The sequence below is a fragment of the Lepisosteus oculatus genome, chromosome 2 (genome assembly GCF_040954835.1).
Source record: "Lepisosteus oculatus isolate fLepOcu1 chromosome 2, fLepOcu1.hap2, whole genome shotgun sequence".
Taxonomy (NCBI): domain Eukaryota; kingdom Metazoa; phylum Chordata; class Actinopteri; order Semionotiformes; family Lepisosteidae; genus Lepisosteus; species Lepisosteus oculatus.
The window spans coordinates 24,003,515-24,021,034 of NC_090697.1; the positions used below are offsets into that span (position 1 = coordinate 24,003,515).

The 17,520-nt window shown below is 37.0% G+C and overlaps 1 protein-coding gene across 3 annotated transcripts in view; it reads right to left on the reverse strand.

The window, feature by feature from the left end:
* The window catches only part of mfsd2b (MFSD2 lysolipid transporter B, sphingolipid), a 35,716-nt gene extending 21,515 nt beyond the window's left edge, over nucleotides 1-14,201 (reverse strand). For 2 of the 3 annotated variants that reach the window (XM_015351919.2, XM_015351912.2), the window contains exons 1-4: nucleotides 8,787-8,972; nucleotides 6,600-6,725; nucleotides 4,481-4,605; nucleotides 1,232-1,355 (exon numbers count right to left, since the gene is read on the reverse strand). In XM_015351919.2, coding sequence (XP_015207405.1) covers nucleotides 1,232-1,355; nucleotides 4,481-4,605; nucleotides 6,600-6,725; nucleotides 8,787-8,945 — 534 coding nt within the window. In that variant the 5' untranslated portion in view covers nucleotides 8,946-8,972. Of the gene's footprint in view, nucleotides 1-1,231; nucleotides 1,356-4,480; nucleotides 4,606-6,599; nucleotides 6,726-8,786; nucleotides 8,973-14,094 lie in introns of those variants that run through there. The other variant, XM_006626055.3, reaches the window with a different exon arrangement.
* Nucleotides 14,202-17,520: the final 3,319 nt, after the last annotated feature.

Below are 17,520 nucleotides of genomic sequence, written 5' to 3' on the forward strand. Positions count from 1 at the left end.
CTGTCCCCTGCTCCCGTCTCTAACCCCTCCTCCCTCCCAGCTTTTGTTCTCCCACTACATTACCTTTGCCTACTGCCTTGTCTCTCACACCTGAAGAAGGCTCCACGGTCGAAACGTTGTGTTTTTTCTCTCTTCTTTTTTTCAGCATGGAATAAACCTATTACTTGTTCCTTTGCATCCTATGCATGCTGACACAGCTACCCACCTGAACTAAACATATACCTGGTTATTTCATTGGTTAATTCACAAAAGATTGAAGGCTGTCATCCACTAGGAACAGAGGACTCAAGGTGTAACCCCATAAAATGCTAAAAAAGATAATTAACACAGAACTCATTCCATTTTTTTCAAAATGGTCATATATTTTGGTCAAGATGTCAGGCACTTGTTGAGATCTTTTGTGAGTGAAGTAAAGAGTTTGGATTTGGAGAGAGTGTTATGTGGGATCATGCAGTGAAATTAGTGGGAACAGGCTGTAAAATTAAAAAAGTCTGCCAAATTTTCATTTAGAACTTTTAGACAGAAACACTGTGTTAGAAAATGTTTTTAACACAAACATGGTAGCAGGTCCTGTCACTGATTCTCATCATCTGGGACTTTGCTGAAACAGCAAAAGTAAATGCTTGAAAGGGACCACGCAGATTATTGAACTTCTTGTGCCATTGATATCTAATGGATAGTTCTGATACTATGTTGTTCACAATTTGTCATGTATGATATGTATTTATGTAACTATGGCTTTGGGTCTTTTCCTCTCATCTAAAAGGTGCTTCTGGAATGTTACATGACCATCCTTTACTCTGGATAATGGTTGTTGTGAGGATATCCGATCACTCCCGGAGCTCAGCTACAGAAATACATAAATATCACTCTTCTCTTATGTGCCTGTCACCTGTGACTGGATGAACTGAGGACAGTCATTCACTTATACTCAGTTCTGCTTGGTTACGGCTGTACTGTACTGATGAGCCAAAACACCAAAATAACCGTTTAAGCATGGGGAAAAAGGAAGCAGAGAAATTTGAACTACATAAACTTAGATTTGAACTACATTCCTTAGATATTCCTGCATGAATAATTCATCATAAATTTCCAGCCATTATTTTCCAGAATTACCAAAACAAACTATATGAATATATGAAAAGATATCAAGTAAGATAAATTAAACATATTCTTCTTGTGATTGGTTATTTATTTAAGGACCTTAAACAAGGAGATTCAATGCACTTACCGTGATCAAGGTTTGGTAAAGACAGTAAAATCCCAGGTACCACGTGAACCTTCCAGCAGAGAATGGCGGAACGTACCACAGGAAGACGTAGGTCATGGTCACAAAGGGCGTGCAGCCTACCATCCTGCATACACAAGGGAAATAGATGTACATAAAGTCAGAACACCCTGCCTATTGAGCCTCTCCATATTGTCTGTTATTGCGTGATTTCAGAAGTAGAGAAAGAATGCAGGAAAGACACTTGGAATTGAGAGGTTTCTACAAATCAAAAATGACTGAAAATAATTGAAAGCTGCAGTTACTGTATGACAATAGGTGTAAGACCTGCTTGCTAAGTGTTAAACTGTGCCACAGTCTAAAAGCTTGATGAGAGGTCAGTACACTGCAAGACCTACAATTCTGAAAAAAACAAAAAACCCACATATTTCTTCAGCATCCAAATCCATGCAGCTCAAAGCCAATAAAAATTATATTGGACCACAATTGTCAGATCATGAACTCTTTTTTCAAATGTTTTTTTGTGTTTTTTTGCAAGTTCTGACCATCATTATGTGGATAATGTGGTCCAGTGTAGTTCGCACAAAGATAGCAAAGGATGACAAAAATGTGCAGGATGGAAAGCAGCCCTGGCCCACATAACCATAAAAACACTTTATTGGCAGAGTTTTCAAGACAAAAGCTTTAAAGTTTTGAAGACGAAAGGCTCAAGTGTGTCCAAGTTTTCATGATTGTGGAGATACATGTCCCTTAGGAATTTATAGACGCAAGCCTTTTTTTCATCACAACCACCGTAAGGTCTGCAGAAAAGTGTCGGTGCACTTTTAGTGTGTAATGTGTTTGCTGACCATGGTTGCTGTACATCTTCAAATCCTGAAAATGTCAAGACGTTCAATTGAAAACAGCACTCTTCTCCTCACTGTGACCTCCTGACCTAATCCTTTATATTGAACTGAATATAGACCAATGAGCACTGCCAGTTCTGGCACTGTCCAGGATCTGAGTACAGGCACATAGCCCTCTGTTCTACACAGCAATTGTTTGCAAGACAAAAGTTCATATCACTCACGAGGTTGTATATAGTTAGGGAGGTCATGCATTGTAAAAGGATCAACTCAATGGTGCAGTGGAATATTCTGTAAGATGTTTACAGGCCCTCTGTTTAAACAAATAAACAACACTCTCATAAAGCCTTTCTAGAATTTAATTAGGTCTCTCATAATCAGTCCATTCCAGGCCAAAGTCTAGCCAGTTCATCAGCATTTATCTGTTACTTTTCAGAGGCTGCTACTGAACTGTCATTTTAAAAATGTGTTCACCTCACTCTGTGCCACCACCAATCAATATCTCGAGGTTGAGTGAATTACATTAATTTCCCTTCAGGGAATTATCAAATCACCCAGATGACCAAACCCACCAACTAAAACACCATTCTTATTCACCAGGAAGAGTCAAAAATATTTTTTATTCTTGTGTGATTCAGAATAATTCCCAACTTAAATGTCTATGCATTTTTCAAACAACTACAATAAATACAATTTATAAATACAAGAGTTTTAAATGACTTTGATTTTTACTCTGTGTTGTTGTGGGTATAAAAAATCATTGGATCATATTTTTTGTTTCCACTACGGTGTGTCATTCCATATTAAATCATACTAATGAATCAGTACCAGTCGTTACGTAGTATAGAGCTGTTGTTTATATCTCACTGTTTGCACTGTAGTTACCATGTGTTCAAAACATTTTTAAAAGATCAAAAGTGGGTTAAACATTTGTAAAGGCTGAAGAAAAAATCTACTTTTCTGTTCATGTTCATGTATGTTTTCCATGTATTTTTTCACCATGTTTTGGATACTACCTGCATACTAATGAATTAAAAATGAATCAATCATTCATAAGATTTCAACACATTTTGAGTCATGGAGAAACCTTTCACAGAAAGCAAAAAATAATAAGTGTTGTTAAAGCATATATTCTGAATAATTATTAATCTGTATATAACCAATCCTTGAATAATATTTATTCATTTCCATATAACAGATCCTTCATTTGCACTTTTGCACTTGAAGTTTCCCCAAAACATAACTAATAATAAAAAGAAAATAATGTTGAAATGCCCTTTATTAGTTTTGACTGCAAACAAAATTCATACTTATGCTCCATTTTCAAACATATTTAAAGCCTTACCCAGATTAACACAAATATTTTTTTCTGATTTTGTTATTTGTTTTCATTTATAGCACTGGTGATCTGGAACAAGCTAGTCAGCCATGTGCTTGAATCTCTCAAGAAATGGCTGGAAGACACCTCTGTATCTATTAACTACTAACAATCAAGTGAGCCAGACAGCCCCTCCCATTTGTAACTTGTCTTAAAGTCTTGTTTATATTAAAAAGACATTTTTAAGGGAACTCCAAGACATTCTGAGAATAGTCCCTCATATACCATGCTGGGGATGTAGAAGATAATAAGGAGTCAGAACTATGCCCAGGCTGAACATGTTTTACTGAAGCTCAAGGCCCAAGATAACTCTGCTGACCTCATGCAAGAGCTGTAATTACATCCTGTCTGTGGTCATGAAGTTACACTTCAGTTGTGTGCAGTTAGTGATATCTTACAGCTTCCTTGAAGCAGTTATCTAGCCACAATGCAAAACGCATTTAATGAGTTATGCTGCCCAGATTGTGTTTATTTGGAATGTAGCAATTAAGTAATAATTTTAATTTCTCAGAGATCAGAAAAGTGTACAATTAGCTTTCCTAACCTTAAGGCTATTACTCCCACAGATGAATTTGGTTTTTGATACTAAATTTGTACGGCAGCTGTAGAAATCCAGTGACTTTAATTCTTCTGTTTTTCACCACACTATTGTGCTGTTATATAAACAGCTTAAGCAACAGGCACAAACAACTTAAAAATGAAAAATTCTTCATACATGCTCAGGAACTATGAATATTGTTTCCAAAATTAAATATGCTATTTTTTACTTATGTGTTTATTTCTGGTGTCATTAGCTCTATATTACATATGTGGGTTACCAGGTTGAAGATAATCATCTAGCTAGTGGTGAATGCTACTTCCCCTCAGAGAATATGAGGTATAGAAGTCAGAGGTTTGTGAATTGCTGGCAGTTTCATTCCCAGTGCTTTAAAATGAAAAACAATACTTTCATACTTTTCTGATACATAAAAAAGTAATGATGGGTAAAAGTAAGATACAAATTTGCAAGCATGGTGAAAATGTCCTTACCATGGCATGAGTCTGCCAATCCTGGTCCATTTACTTATATTGATGAAGAAGCCAACAACAGGGTCTGTTACTGCTCCCCACGCCTTTCCAATGAAGAGCACAAGGGAAGCCTGGAAAGCATTGATCTGAAGAGAAAACACACATTCGCTACCTTTAAAATATTTAGTGGTTTTCTCTTTCTTATTGAAAGACTTTGTGTCTTAATTATAGTATCTTTGATCTGCTTCTTTCAGTTTTACTTTTATTCTAATGCCTTTCTTCCTCCAAAAGCACATATCTTTTACCTTATATCTCAGTAAAACACATAAAAAAACCTAAACTATCTTTGGCATCCCAAGCCACACGCTAAACCATATTTGTGCCACGGCAAATTAAAATTTCAAGAGTTAGCATGGAAGTAGGGTATGAAAATATGGCATCAACATGGTCTTTAACCCATTAAAATGACCGATCAAAAATGCATGGAAAATAGTTGTTGATTTTAACTCTCTGATGCGGCGCTTAAATACTCCACTTTGCTCCACTGGCCAGGTCAGGAAGCAGTTTATTCAATTGTCTCAAACATATGACTGATCCCTTGTCAGAATTGTATGGCACCACACTACTGCCAGTGTTTACAGTGACTCTGCATTGGAGATCATAAAGCAATATACAGTACATTTAACACAAAATGAACCAATTTACAAATAAGAAACAAGTAAGTTAGCAGCTTAAGTCACCTTTATAATACAGAGAAAAAAAAACCTGACCTGACAACGAGACGATTTAGACAGTGATAAGAATTTAACTTAATTTAACTTAACCATAATTAAACAACTTTCTGTTCAGCTCCTCCCTCACTGCACTTATTTCTTTGCACTGACAGTGAAGTTAAAGAGCTCTGTGTGTGCATTTCTCCCTCCCTCCAACACCCAGATGCCCTGCAATATCAAAACTGCACAGGACACCCACACAGCTCCAGGGCCTTCAACAAAGCCCACAACTGGTGCTTATGCTGTAGGTGACACAATACCACACACCTTCTCACGAAAAGGAGATAGAAATATCTTGGTTTATTATTTTTTATGTTTTTTATGTTTTATGTTATGAAAAGTGTTGTAGTGTTATATATGCTTTAAATTTACTTAAAAATTCCCACCATACTAATATTTTTTTAAATGAACATTAAAATAAAAAGTAGTGAGAATCTAGCAGTTCTAGATCTACCTTATCTTTTGTTTTTTAAAAACACTATCACATAGGACAGACACGATTACAGTTATTACCAAATGAGCTGTGTCCTTCCTCTGTCCACTTAACCTTGTGTACTGTATATTGGGGGAGACTGCAAATATTTTGGCCCCTAAAGTTTAGGATTGTAAGCTCAGAGTGCCAAAGAGGAATAAAATTCAGACTTGAATATAATTCAAAACGGTAAATATCTAGCAGATTACCTTTAATGTAGACAAGTGCAAGGTTTTGCATTGTAACAATTGTAAACAATTGTGGTCACCATGTTACAGAAAAGATATTGCTGTTCTGGAATCTGTCCAGAGAAGAGAAACCAGATACATTCTGCAATGTCCCACACTGACAGGCTGAAGGAACTGAGCTTACTTTAGGTTTGAACAGAGAACAGTATGAGGGGACAGGTATTCAAACTCCTCAAAGGAATTAAAAAGGCCTTAAAAAGGCCTGCTCAGTCCTTTCATATGCCACACCACCCAGCTAACTGTATCAACTTAAGCAAACCCACTGCAGCTTTCATGGTTAAGGATCTGAGGGTACTGTATATGGTCAGTAAGGCCTCAATGGTTGCCGCTGTGGAAACAAGCACTCCCTTAAGAAGAATTCTTGAGTTCAGACAGCTTGGATATGGAATTTAATGTCAGAACTGTGCTAAAAAAGGAAAGCAAAGCCTGCCTAAGCAATATGTCTCTAAAGAAACAAAAAGGACTATCTTAAGTCAAGACATCTTCAAAAGGAGCAGTGAAACACAATCTAGAGGACACAAGTGGAACTATGTGGCTGTGCATTTAAAACCAAGAATAAGAGGCACATAAGCTGCTTTCAAATAGGTCAGATGGGCCAAATTAAGTTCTCTCAATTATAATCTCCCTTCCATTCCGAAAATACTCACCTGGGCAATGTCAAGGAGAAAGATCTGCAGGAAGAATGCTGAGGCACTTCCAGCCACCTGGATAGGGGCTCCTCCAATGGCAAAGGAGAGCTTATGACACACAGAGAGCCTGCTGTCCTGGGGAGTCTGTGAATAATATAGAAAAAAAGAAAAGAAATGCTGAAGCCTGTGAATAACACAGTGTTTATTTCTGAGCTCCACTGAAGCTTGGTTCAAATGTTCGGGAATGGAATCTTGGCCAAAACACGGCAAAGAATCGGATTCCAAATTCAAGATTAGAAAGACACGCTTTAGAGAGGAACGCAGACAAGGAGACAGTCTGTGAAAATATTTTGTTTTTACAAAGTGATGGTGTATTAATAGTAGCAAAGAAAGGTAACCTGAATATGTTTCTCCTCTGTGTGCATTTCCAGTGAATGAGAATAGTGAAAACCAGTTGAAATGATGAGCCACCACATGCATGCCTATATGGTATGAAACATATAGACCATTAAAAAAAGGGGAAATATATGAGAAGCTACTTTAAAACGTTTATTGAACTGTACCAAAAGGGCACAGCTGATGAACCAGAAATAGATTTGAAGATAAAAGATGAAGCAGGAAGACACTTTTTTAGAATCCAGACATATCTTATCCTGAAGAAAATTCCCAGAAGTCCCAGAAGAAAAAAACATAAGATACCGAGCATACAGGGAGCTCCTGAATGGAGGATCCTACTACTTTGGAGACTGCTGCCAGGCACAATAATTCCAGACAAGAGCATGACATCTTCCCCTGGCAAACCAGAAACTCTCCACCTGTTGCTGAGTTCTCATCTTATTCCATCTGCTAAGCAAATACTAAGCATTATAATACACCAAATCAGAATATAAAGCTGTAAGATGGCGTTGTAAACTGGTTCTTATCCTCTTGCTGGCTTCATTCAACCTTTTACATGTTGTCGCCTGTGATGTGAGTTGGATTTCCTCCCAGACCACAGGAGGCAAATGGCTTAAAAAGGCCTAGTTAGTCCATTCATTTGCTACACCACCCAACTAACTGTATTAACTTAAGCAAACCAACTGCAGCTTTCATGGTCAATGATCTGAGGGTATTTGGTCAGTAAGGCCTCAATGGTTTCCACTGTGGAAACAAAAAGCACTGTATCTTTACTGGTGTCTGCAACAAAACAAGAAGCACTCCCTTAAGAAGACTTTGTGGTTCAGACAGTTTGGGTATGGGGTTTTAATGTCAGAACTGTGCTAAAAAAGGAAAGCAAAGCAAAGCAGATCTATGCAATAATGGGGGCATACAAAATGTGCCTCACTCAGTAAAGCAAGTTCAGACTGGGACTAAAAAAAAAACATTTGTGTCAATAGAGGAACAGAAAAGAAACTGAGAGGATATCTGCAACCGACAGGCTGAAAAAACAAAACAAAAACAAGATCATTGTCAGTCAATTTATTTCATTGGCTTTTTAAAAGCCCTGCATTGTATGTCCAATGATCTAGAAAACCCTCAGTCTGCAAAAGGAAATGCTGCTGGTTTTGTTTTATGAAAGGATATCCCTTAACCACACAGCAAACCAGACACTCCTTCAAAGGCACTATAAATATATTGATGACTTTTTTTTGCTCATGCAACATTATGGTTTCCAGAATTATAATTACCAGACGCCCTGTGTAACTATTAAAATGAAAACATATAAATGAGTCAACTATCATCTTCACTTCACAGATTAACAAAACACGAAGGAACCCCTTGCCCTGTTGCTAAAAGTAGACTAAAACTGCAGAAATGTAAAAGAAAATCTGCCTGCAAAAAACCTAAACATACATCTTTGTACATGACAAATAAAAGATGGTATGTGTTCGGGCTTAGCTGTCTCAGATAAGACAGCGCACTTTCGGACACGCAGTAGGAAGCGTTACTTGTTAGAAAAAAATCAGTCTCATTCAAAACAGATTCGCAAAGTAATGCTTTTTGTGTTGGTATGCTTTATCCTCTGTGATACGAATCGAATGATCATCGATAATTAAATTAACATTTTTTTACATCAGAAGTGGTAGGATTGAGTTGTATCATAATTATAGTTTGTGGTTGAAGTAAATGCATTACTTTATTTAGAGCGATCATTTCTAAATTGCTATCGAACTGCTAGTACAGCTGCAAAGAAGCTTAGACCACGCCTTGATCTACAGTACAAACCTCTGACTGCAGGTAGGATGCCGGAGCCCCTTCCGACAAGATCTGGCACATGTACTGTATCTGTGATTGCAGGTGAAAATATTCACAAAAACTCAGTTTCTGCATACAATGGTCGAGAACTGCAAGAATTCGTGTTAACTCCAAAGCTACACCACACATATTGCAACAAACAATAACATGTCTATATTATAGTGAATTTCGCTTTCGTAATGACATTTTATTCAGGCCGTGACGAAGTGCATCTCCATCAGCGTCACAATGACGGTTCGATGCGATTTCAGTGTTGCATATGAACCATGTTGTTCAATGAAATCATCATTTTCGTTGTGTTTATACAGTACTGCATCATTCAGACGAAAACATAATTAATTGTTGTAAGGTACAGAATAATTATAAGGCGAATAATGCTTCAAACTTAGTTGCATTTTAAAAAACAAATCTCTTATAAAACCGATCTATTGATTAAAAATAAACATGAAGAGATGTGTAGTAGATAAGTTAAGTTGGTTAGAAACAATAAAAAATAATGGCTTAGATTGCACTAGTTAAATCAGAACAGAAACTAAAACATTTGTAGGTAGATACCACAGGTAAAGTCTAGAATATAGTTTCTGAATTGTATTCACAGTGACGTATTATAATCATAATAACTTCCACAGTGATGACAATCTGATAGGTTCCAAGAAATGCTCCACATACGGTATAAGAGAGGACCCACTTCACCCACCACTGAAGTCCTGCACCCCTGGGTGACACATAACAGCCATTACACTCCAGCAATCCCACTACACAGCATCCACACAGGTGGGGAAGAGAGAAATTACATGACCAACTACTGTACATCCAACAGGACCTGCTCATCTACAAAGGATGTAAGAGAATATTGGAGAATAAATACTGTAGTTTCAAATGCATTGTTAACAGGTTATGTGTCAATACTGGACATGCTTTATGCTTTCATTGCTGTTCCTTCACAGAAATGTCAGATACTATTACTAAGTGAGAATTCTGAATTCTTTTGTTAAATTGTCATTATTAATGAACAAAGCATACCAGATAGGAAAGCAAGATGCCAAAACACTTTTTTGTGTCAGATGGGTCAGAAAAAATAGACAAGCCTTCCTTGGATAATATATTTACTTGAGTCTTATCACATCAAACTCAAACAGGAAATACTATATCTTGTGGTCTGTGAACTAAAGTTATCTCTCGCCCATATTTACAGAGAAAGATTAATCATGGTACTGGACTAGACAGCATTCTTAAAGCAGAGTCTGCACAAAAACTGGGACAATGACTCACATTCAGAAACTCCACAAGATACGTTTCAAAGTTAGTTGGTCCACTGCTTTTGGAAGCATAAGAAAGTTGTTCAGCTATTGAAACCAGAAACTGACAACCACAGTAAAAAAATGAACTGGTCAGAAGATTAAACCTTTTCATTGATGACAGTGTTTAATTGTAGTTTGGTGAATGAGACAGCGATGTGGGTTAGAAAGATATTTTGAATTCTGAGGCAATGTTTGACCAACTACTATAGAAAGAGACCAGATCTAAGTCTGCGCATGGCCACATTCTTAACTCTGCTGTTTTGGGGGTGCTGCCCATTGGGTAGGATATCAAATTAGTGTTTTGATTCTTCTCAAAAATGATACCACAACACTGATTTTTTTAATTGTAATATTAGACTATCTGTGGCTTCCACAAAGGCATTCAAAACCTCCCACAAGAGATCTTCTGTCTAAATTATTTTTTTTCTGAAAGTAAAAGAAGTAATCTACAGATTAAAACAGTGCAAATCAGTTAAATTTTGGAACTGGGCAAAAAAGGAATTTCTTAAATAAGTCTTTGCCTCTATGGACACTTATAAGAGTCAGCAATGCACAAAGATCAAACTGCAGAAGGGTAGACAGTGAAAAAAAATCATTTAAATTAATAGAATTTGTAAGATGCAGTTGTTTTAGGTTGAATATGTAACATTGCAGTTTAATTTAATTGTCTTAAAACCAGCCACACCCAGACCCTAGTTTTCGATGTATTATACAATGTATGCATTATTACAGCTTAATATGAGCTGGGGTGAGTGGCACTGTGGTGCAGTGGTTAGCAGTGCTGCCTAACTGCGCTGGGGCCCTGGGATTAATTCCTGCGGTAATCTGCGCGTGGGTTTTTCCTGGGTGCTCCAGTTTCCTCCCACAGTCCGAGGACATACTGGTAAGTTAATTGGCTTCTTCTATTGGCAGTTTAACTGGCTCAACTGGGAAAAAAGTGACCCTTGTTTGAGTATGTGCATGTTTGTGTGTGCCCTCATATGGACTGGCATCTCACCCGGGCTGTATCCTGCCTTGTGCCTGTTGTTTGCCAGGACACTTTCTGGCCGCCCGTGACTCTGTGAGGAAATTGAATGGATGGATCAGCTGAGGCTTTGGTGAGTGGGTAAGGCTTTGGTGAGTGGGTAAGATGCTGTAGTTTTAAGTTGCAAAGGTCTGTGTCACATTTATTAAACACAGTGCAGTTTTCAACACTTGCTCGTAGCAAATCAGAACAATGAATTGCAGTTTTCTGTAATTTTTATCTTAAAACATAAAGTATCTATCAGCATAGAATCACATAATGATGAGAAAACGTATAACAGAATTGGGTACACCTTAACTGAAATAAATATACTGTACAGTATATTCTTATGAATATACGTGCTGCAAATAAAGACTGTAAATCAGTGAAAATGGAAGTCTGAGTTCCAGATTTATGTGTGTTTAAAAAGGTTATATTGTACTAGAGCTTTAAATATTCTCAACACTTATACTTCGTGTTTAACTTGATGATAGATGCAATTGTTATGTTGAATCTTGTGCTAGAAATTATAGTGTATGCTGCATTCCAGAGATGTCTGAAATAACAGTGACATTCCGAAGTGGATTAAATTCATATTATACTATAGGCTGGTAGTAGACTGTTCAGCTTTGATAATAGCTAAGAAAATTGTTGTGAAGCCCTGCACATAAATATGTATAGCTGTGGGACAAGCGGACAGCTTCCAGAGGGGAAGCAATATAAATCTAGGAAAACTGAAAGCTTGAAATACAGGCAGATATTGGTATTTGAAACAGAAAACATGCTTTGAAAATACAGGAATGGAAAACAAAATGAAGTTTTATACTGATTCTCTATCTCCACTAGGTGGTGTTATTAATATGCGAAGCATCACCTCATGATTTTTAAGGCTTCTCTTTCTAATGTGTTATATTTCATATTCGTTTGATATAGTTTAGTTCAACCAGTGATTAAAATCAGCAGTTATTTCTGATGATGTCGGCAAGGTGCTGTTTATCAAAACAGTGCATCTTACAGTTGGAGGAGCTCATCTGTTTGAAGTCCTTCTGGGCTTGATGTTGTAAGTGAAGGACTAAAGAAAATGCTACTGTTTTATCTGTTTAGTGCAAGCATTAACAAAACTGTACTGTCAAGTCTTCAGTGTTGTTTTGCAAGTTTCCAACAGTTATTGACCAAGGAGTGCACCTCAGTGAGATTTGAATCCTGGCAACTTCAACAAGCAATGTACTGTAAGTAAAAATGAAGTCAAATACTAAGTAAAAGCGATTATAATATTTATGCTTTTTGTACACTAGTTCTTAATTGTACATAATACTTAAAATCATGAAAACATCAGACCCTCTTATGAACTCCTGCAGAGCTCCAGAGTGTTTTGGTTTCTGTCCCAACTGAACTCTGAATGATCAATCAGTGGCTTAATTTGGGGTACTTAACGTACTCTTTTATAATTTAAGACTGCCTAAAAATGTGCTGGAAAGTAGACCTGGGACAGGGAGTACCCATGCTTTTTTACTTGCAGGGATCATTCACACTACTGAATCACAGCCTTGACAAATTAGCTCTACAAGGTCGTCGTCATCATCATCCACATGATCATGTCACTCTTTACATTAATATTTATATAGCTTATCTAGCACATCATTATTTACATTATAAAGCTCCTTTCATCCCAAGGGATACCACAGAGCCCTTTTTCATAGCATACCAGCACTACAGTGTAAATTATTTGCCTTCTTCTGTAACATCCAGCATCACATGGAAAGACCTGCAGAGCAATTGAAACCCAATTCCAGGAACATGATCTTTCCTATTTGAACTTCTGGAATTGTAATACCCTTTAACCCCAGTTTTCCCAGAAACACAAAGTTTTAATAGTAAACTGGGACTCTAATCCTCTCCTTATCACCTGTCCTGTAAGATGCCTTTTCCAGGCTTGAATGGAACAATCATTTTAACTTAAGAAAAAAAAACACATTAAGCAGGACACACTGAAAACAGAGGAAAAGACATCCCAGGAATAGGTACAACCTGCAAAAGCGTCCTTATTAAAGGCTCTGTAATTAAAACCACCTTTTAAAGACCATATTTTAACTGTGACTAAACCTGAGCTGCCTACTACAGTATGCATTCATTTCAGCACTTTTATACACTCTGTATATATATCTAATTTGTTAAATGGTACTGTAATGTATCCAGACTCCAACCCACACAAACACACAAGTGGGCAACTTCAGTAGTTTCCACCAGCAAGAAAAAGAAACACAGCTAACTCATCTCTATAACCTCAGATTTTTTTAGCAAGCTTATTTTAGACTTGTGCTAACATATATTATATTTTTATATTATACATTATTATAAAACCAAGTATTATAAAAAAACATTATAAAATTCTACTTACAAAAATGCAACACTGCTGTGTAATGAAGACTAATAGTATAATAGTATATACTATCAGTATACTGAGGTAAGAATATATCATATAATTTCTACATTTTTCTCAATAACCCAATAAAATACAGCTTAATGCATTTACTATAAAAATATCACATTCTTTGTCTAAGAACAAGCCTTTCTTTTTTGACTTATATTCACATATTTTCTCAGTCAAATGATATTGTACACTCAAGTGTTAGATGTTAAAATACTTTGGTGAAATATTTCGCACTTTTCCTTCCATACTGATCTGTCAAACCAACAAGGCTTTCACGAAAATAAAATTTGCATTATTCACATTTGCTTCTGTCACAGCTATTAAAAATGATAAATTTGCCACTAAATCTTCAATATGTTTTTAAGCAACAAACACATATGCCACACATTAATAAGCAGGTTAATGAATTAAATAATTAATCCCTGTCCTTTTGCTCCCTTTTTCAATCAAATATTTTTGGGCTTCAATTAAGACAGGAAATCTAGTACACTTCCTCAGGTTCAGGCAGCAGCGCATAAACAAAGCCAAGAAGAGTTACGATACCTGGGCTTCTTTGCTGAACTGCCGAGTGTCCGAGTGTTTAATCAGCTGGTCAGATGAGCACTCTGTTGCTCCCTCACCCTTGGCCATCGCTCTGCCTGAATGGGCATTCACCACTTTATTCTACACTCATTCACAAGCTCAATCTGCTTTGACCACCTGCCAAAAAGGGAGGAGAGCAGAGTTAAACACAGCCCCACCCCACGGCAGCCCAGTGGCTGCTTAGCGCTCTGCCAAACGGGGAGGAGGACTTAAGTTCTTATGTTCACTGTCACATCAAGTTTTCGTACTGACCTCCCCACTGGATTGTTATTAATGAATGAAAGCTTCTGTTCAGTTTTGTCATTAGAGTATATATAAGGTTTAGTGCACCGATATAAATAATTGTTAATAGCTTCTGGGCTGTACATATAATTTCAAAAGTAAATTGTGCAGTTCTCTCAGAAGGAAATGTTTCTTTAGAAATAGTTTCTTCTCCTTAATTTAAAATGATAAATTACTGTTATTTTATACATTTTGTTACCTTTCTGGAAATGTTCGTTAATGTTGATCATGCAGGATAAAAATCTAAAACTGTTGTTTCTGGGGATTAAAAATATGGTAAATTAACAACTGGTAATTTCAGGTAGTGAATGTGAACATTATTAAGCCTATTATGCTTTTAATTTAAACTTTTTTTTTACTGTTTAGTTCAGTTGTAGATAATGTTTGCTGGTCAAAGAATTCTTCTCTTTTCACAAAGGCAAATACAGTAACATCGCCTGTGCTTATATATATTATATAAGTCTGGGCTTCCTAATTACCTCTGTATATTAGTTCTCTGTTTCCTGCAATTAAAAGCTGCACTTCTCCTGGGAGAACCATTAAATTACTTCAAATAAAGTATAACTGGGACACTTTATCCTTTCACTGTAGCCTTGTGAATTAAAGAGACATAGAAAACCTAGATCTCTGTGATTTTGGAAGCTGAAGTCTGGAGCTTGGGAAAGCCTTGCTATACAGCACACAACATATTCTCATATTGTCAAATGGGAAATCATCAGCTGTTAAGGAGAGCCTACATTCTAAACGTATTCCCAGTAAGTAAAAGATGGAAAAAAATGGAGGGGAGGTACCAACCATTATGCATTCTGCTAAACTGTAATCCTTAGGTTTACCAATGCCTTGGCAGACCTGAACAGAATTGTCTCTTCTTTTATTAAATACTTTCAATGAAGCCCAATGTGTTCTCTGTCATAGCTGTTTTCTCTGGAGACTCAGCAATCACACCAGAATCGCCACCAACAGCACTTACCCACTTAATCAATTAGTTACCACGACAACACAATGGGAGACGATTAGTGCCACTTGTTAGACTATAAGTCCCTCTGCTATTTCAGACCCATCTCTGCCTTCACTTAGTCCTAGCATTCAGTTACTAGTCCTGACATTCACATATTACTCACCTCTTGTATCTTGACCATGCTTTGTTTGACTTTGCTCCTCTGGACTGCATCTCTGTGTTTGTTTCTGGCTTGTTTTTTTGGCTTTCATTCTGAGTTTCCCTTTGGTACCATATACTTGAGTCTTTCCAGATTTGACCTCAGCCTGTTGCTGATTTTTGACATTGGATTGCATGTGTGCCTGCCTGCTTGCCTGCCATACCTGCACTTGAATCCAGTCTTCAGCCCTAGACTGCTTCTCTGTTACTGTGAGAACAGTGGTATTACAGTACATCCTACTATCACTAACAAAACTGATCAGCCAGCAAAGGTTATACTCATACTTGATTTGTTAACAGAGGGTCTTTCTATGTTGTATATGTTTGTAATCTATAATAAGGGTTTTAAAGTGCACTTTCCCAAACACTTGTGCTCTACCCTGTGCTCAAATATTTACCCTAACAAGATTTGTGTTGAGACCCATGCAAACTGCCCAGTTACACATTCTTCCTAATAAAAACTGGAGAATCTTTACCGCTATCACATTTATGAGATAACCTCTTCATCGGTCTTTTCACTTTATTTCTAAAGAGGAGAACATTATTAGCACAGGAGAACAAAGATAATATTTTAATTTGATTAATCTCAATCATTTTGCACACATTATTTCTACATATTATGCCTAAATCTTTACAATGTAATACACATTGAAATAAGTCACTTCACTTGTCTTTTTCTACAGCTTTCCATACCCGTACATAGCTCGTGGTTATATAAAGGGTGCTTTATTTCCAGCTCTGTGCTCCTAATTCCCATACTGAATACTACAAAAATAACATTGTATAACAATAACAAGAATTACATTTATAAAGCACCTTTCATCTAAAAACGTCCCCAACACATACCTGGGTGTCTCAAAACAGTCCCACTAAAGAGCTCTGGATTTTTAATGAGCACGTTAGGCTGGGCCTCAATTTAATGGTATATCTGAAGGTCGGCAGTACAGTCCTACAGCACAGTGTCTCCTTTCACCACATTGGAACATTTGTTTTGGAAATTCTGGTTCAGAGGGAAGCGCACTCATTCTGTTTTCGCACTGTACTTCTATACTTCTGCAGTGCTCCAGCTTCTGTATCCCTTTAATTTGCATAGTTGCAGGCTTTTGTGCAAAAAAACAAATGTGTATAAATTGTGAAAGTGTGGTAGATTCAGGCAAAACCAAGGTTAGTTTTGAACTACATTTCACAGAGGACTGTGGGAAAAGACTTGCCAACCTCAGTCACCTGACCAGTTGGTTGTTATGACAACTGGTAATATGACAATTTAATTGGAGGCTTCCAAGATCAGTCTTTTTATCTGCTGTTTGAGAAAAAAAGATCAGATCTTCTGTTATACAAACTGCACCAGAGTGAGAGAAGAAGACATCTGACCAAGCGACAGGCAAAACTGTTGCAAGGTTTGAATGTTTACAAGAGACTGAAGATGTCTAATGAGAAGCTCAAAGAGGAGTTTAGGCTTTTGTTTTGAGGAATTCCTTAATTTGCCTTGCACTGTCAATAAAAGAGCACTTTCCTCTCTACCTAAAGACTTCTTTATGTGTCTGTTTTACCTTGACCTGTCTTATCAACATTCCTATTTACAAAACCCAGCCATAGTACAATGTCTGAAGAACAGCAGTGTGACACTTTTTTATGCTCCCTTCTGTTGAAATTCTACTGCATTCTACTGCCCTGTGCTGAAAAGGGTGGTGGTGACACAGTGCATTCCATCTCTATTATTTCTGTGCAGCCAATGAGAGCATCGTTCCAGGTATTCTTCTGCTTGCCAAATACATATTCATTATGGCCTTTAAGCAACAGGTTAGCTACACATTTTTGTGTGACAAAGGTGAAACATTGAATCAATATTTATTAATAAAGATCCAAAGAATAGTGGGTCAAATGCTGTTGTTCCAAAATGTATACAGTATATATGTTACTATATAACTGTATATCCTTCACACTGAAAG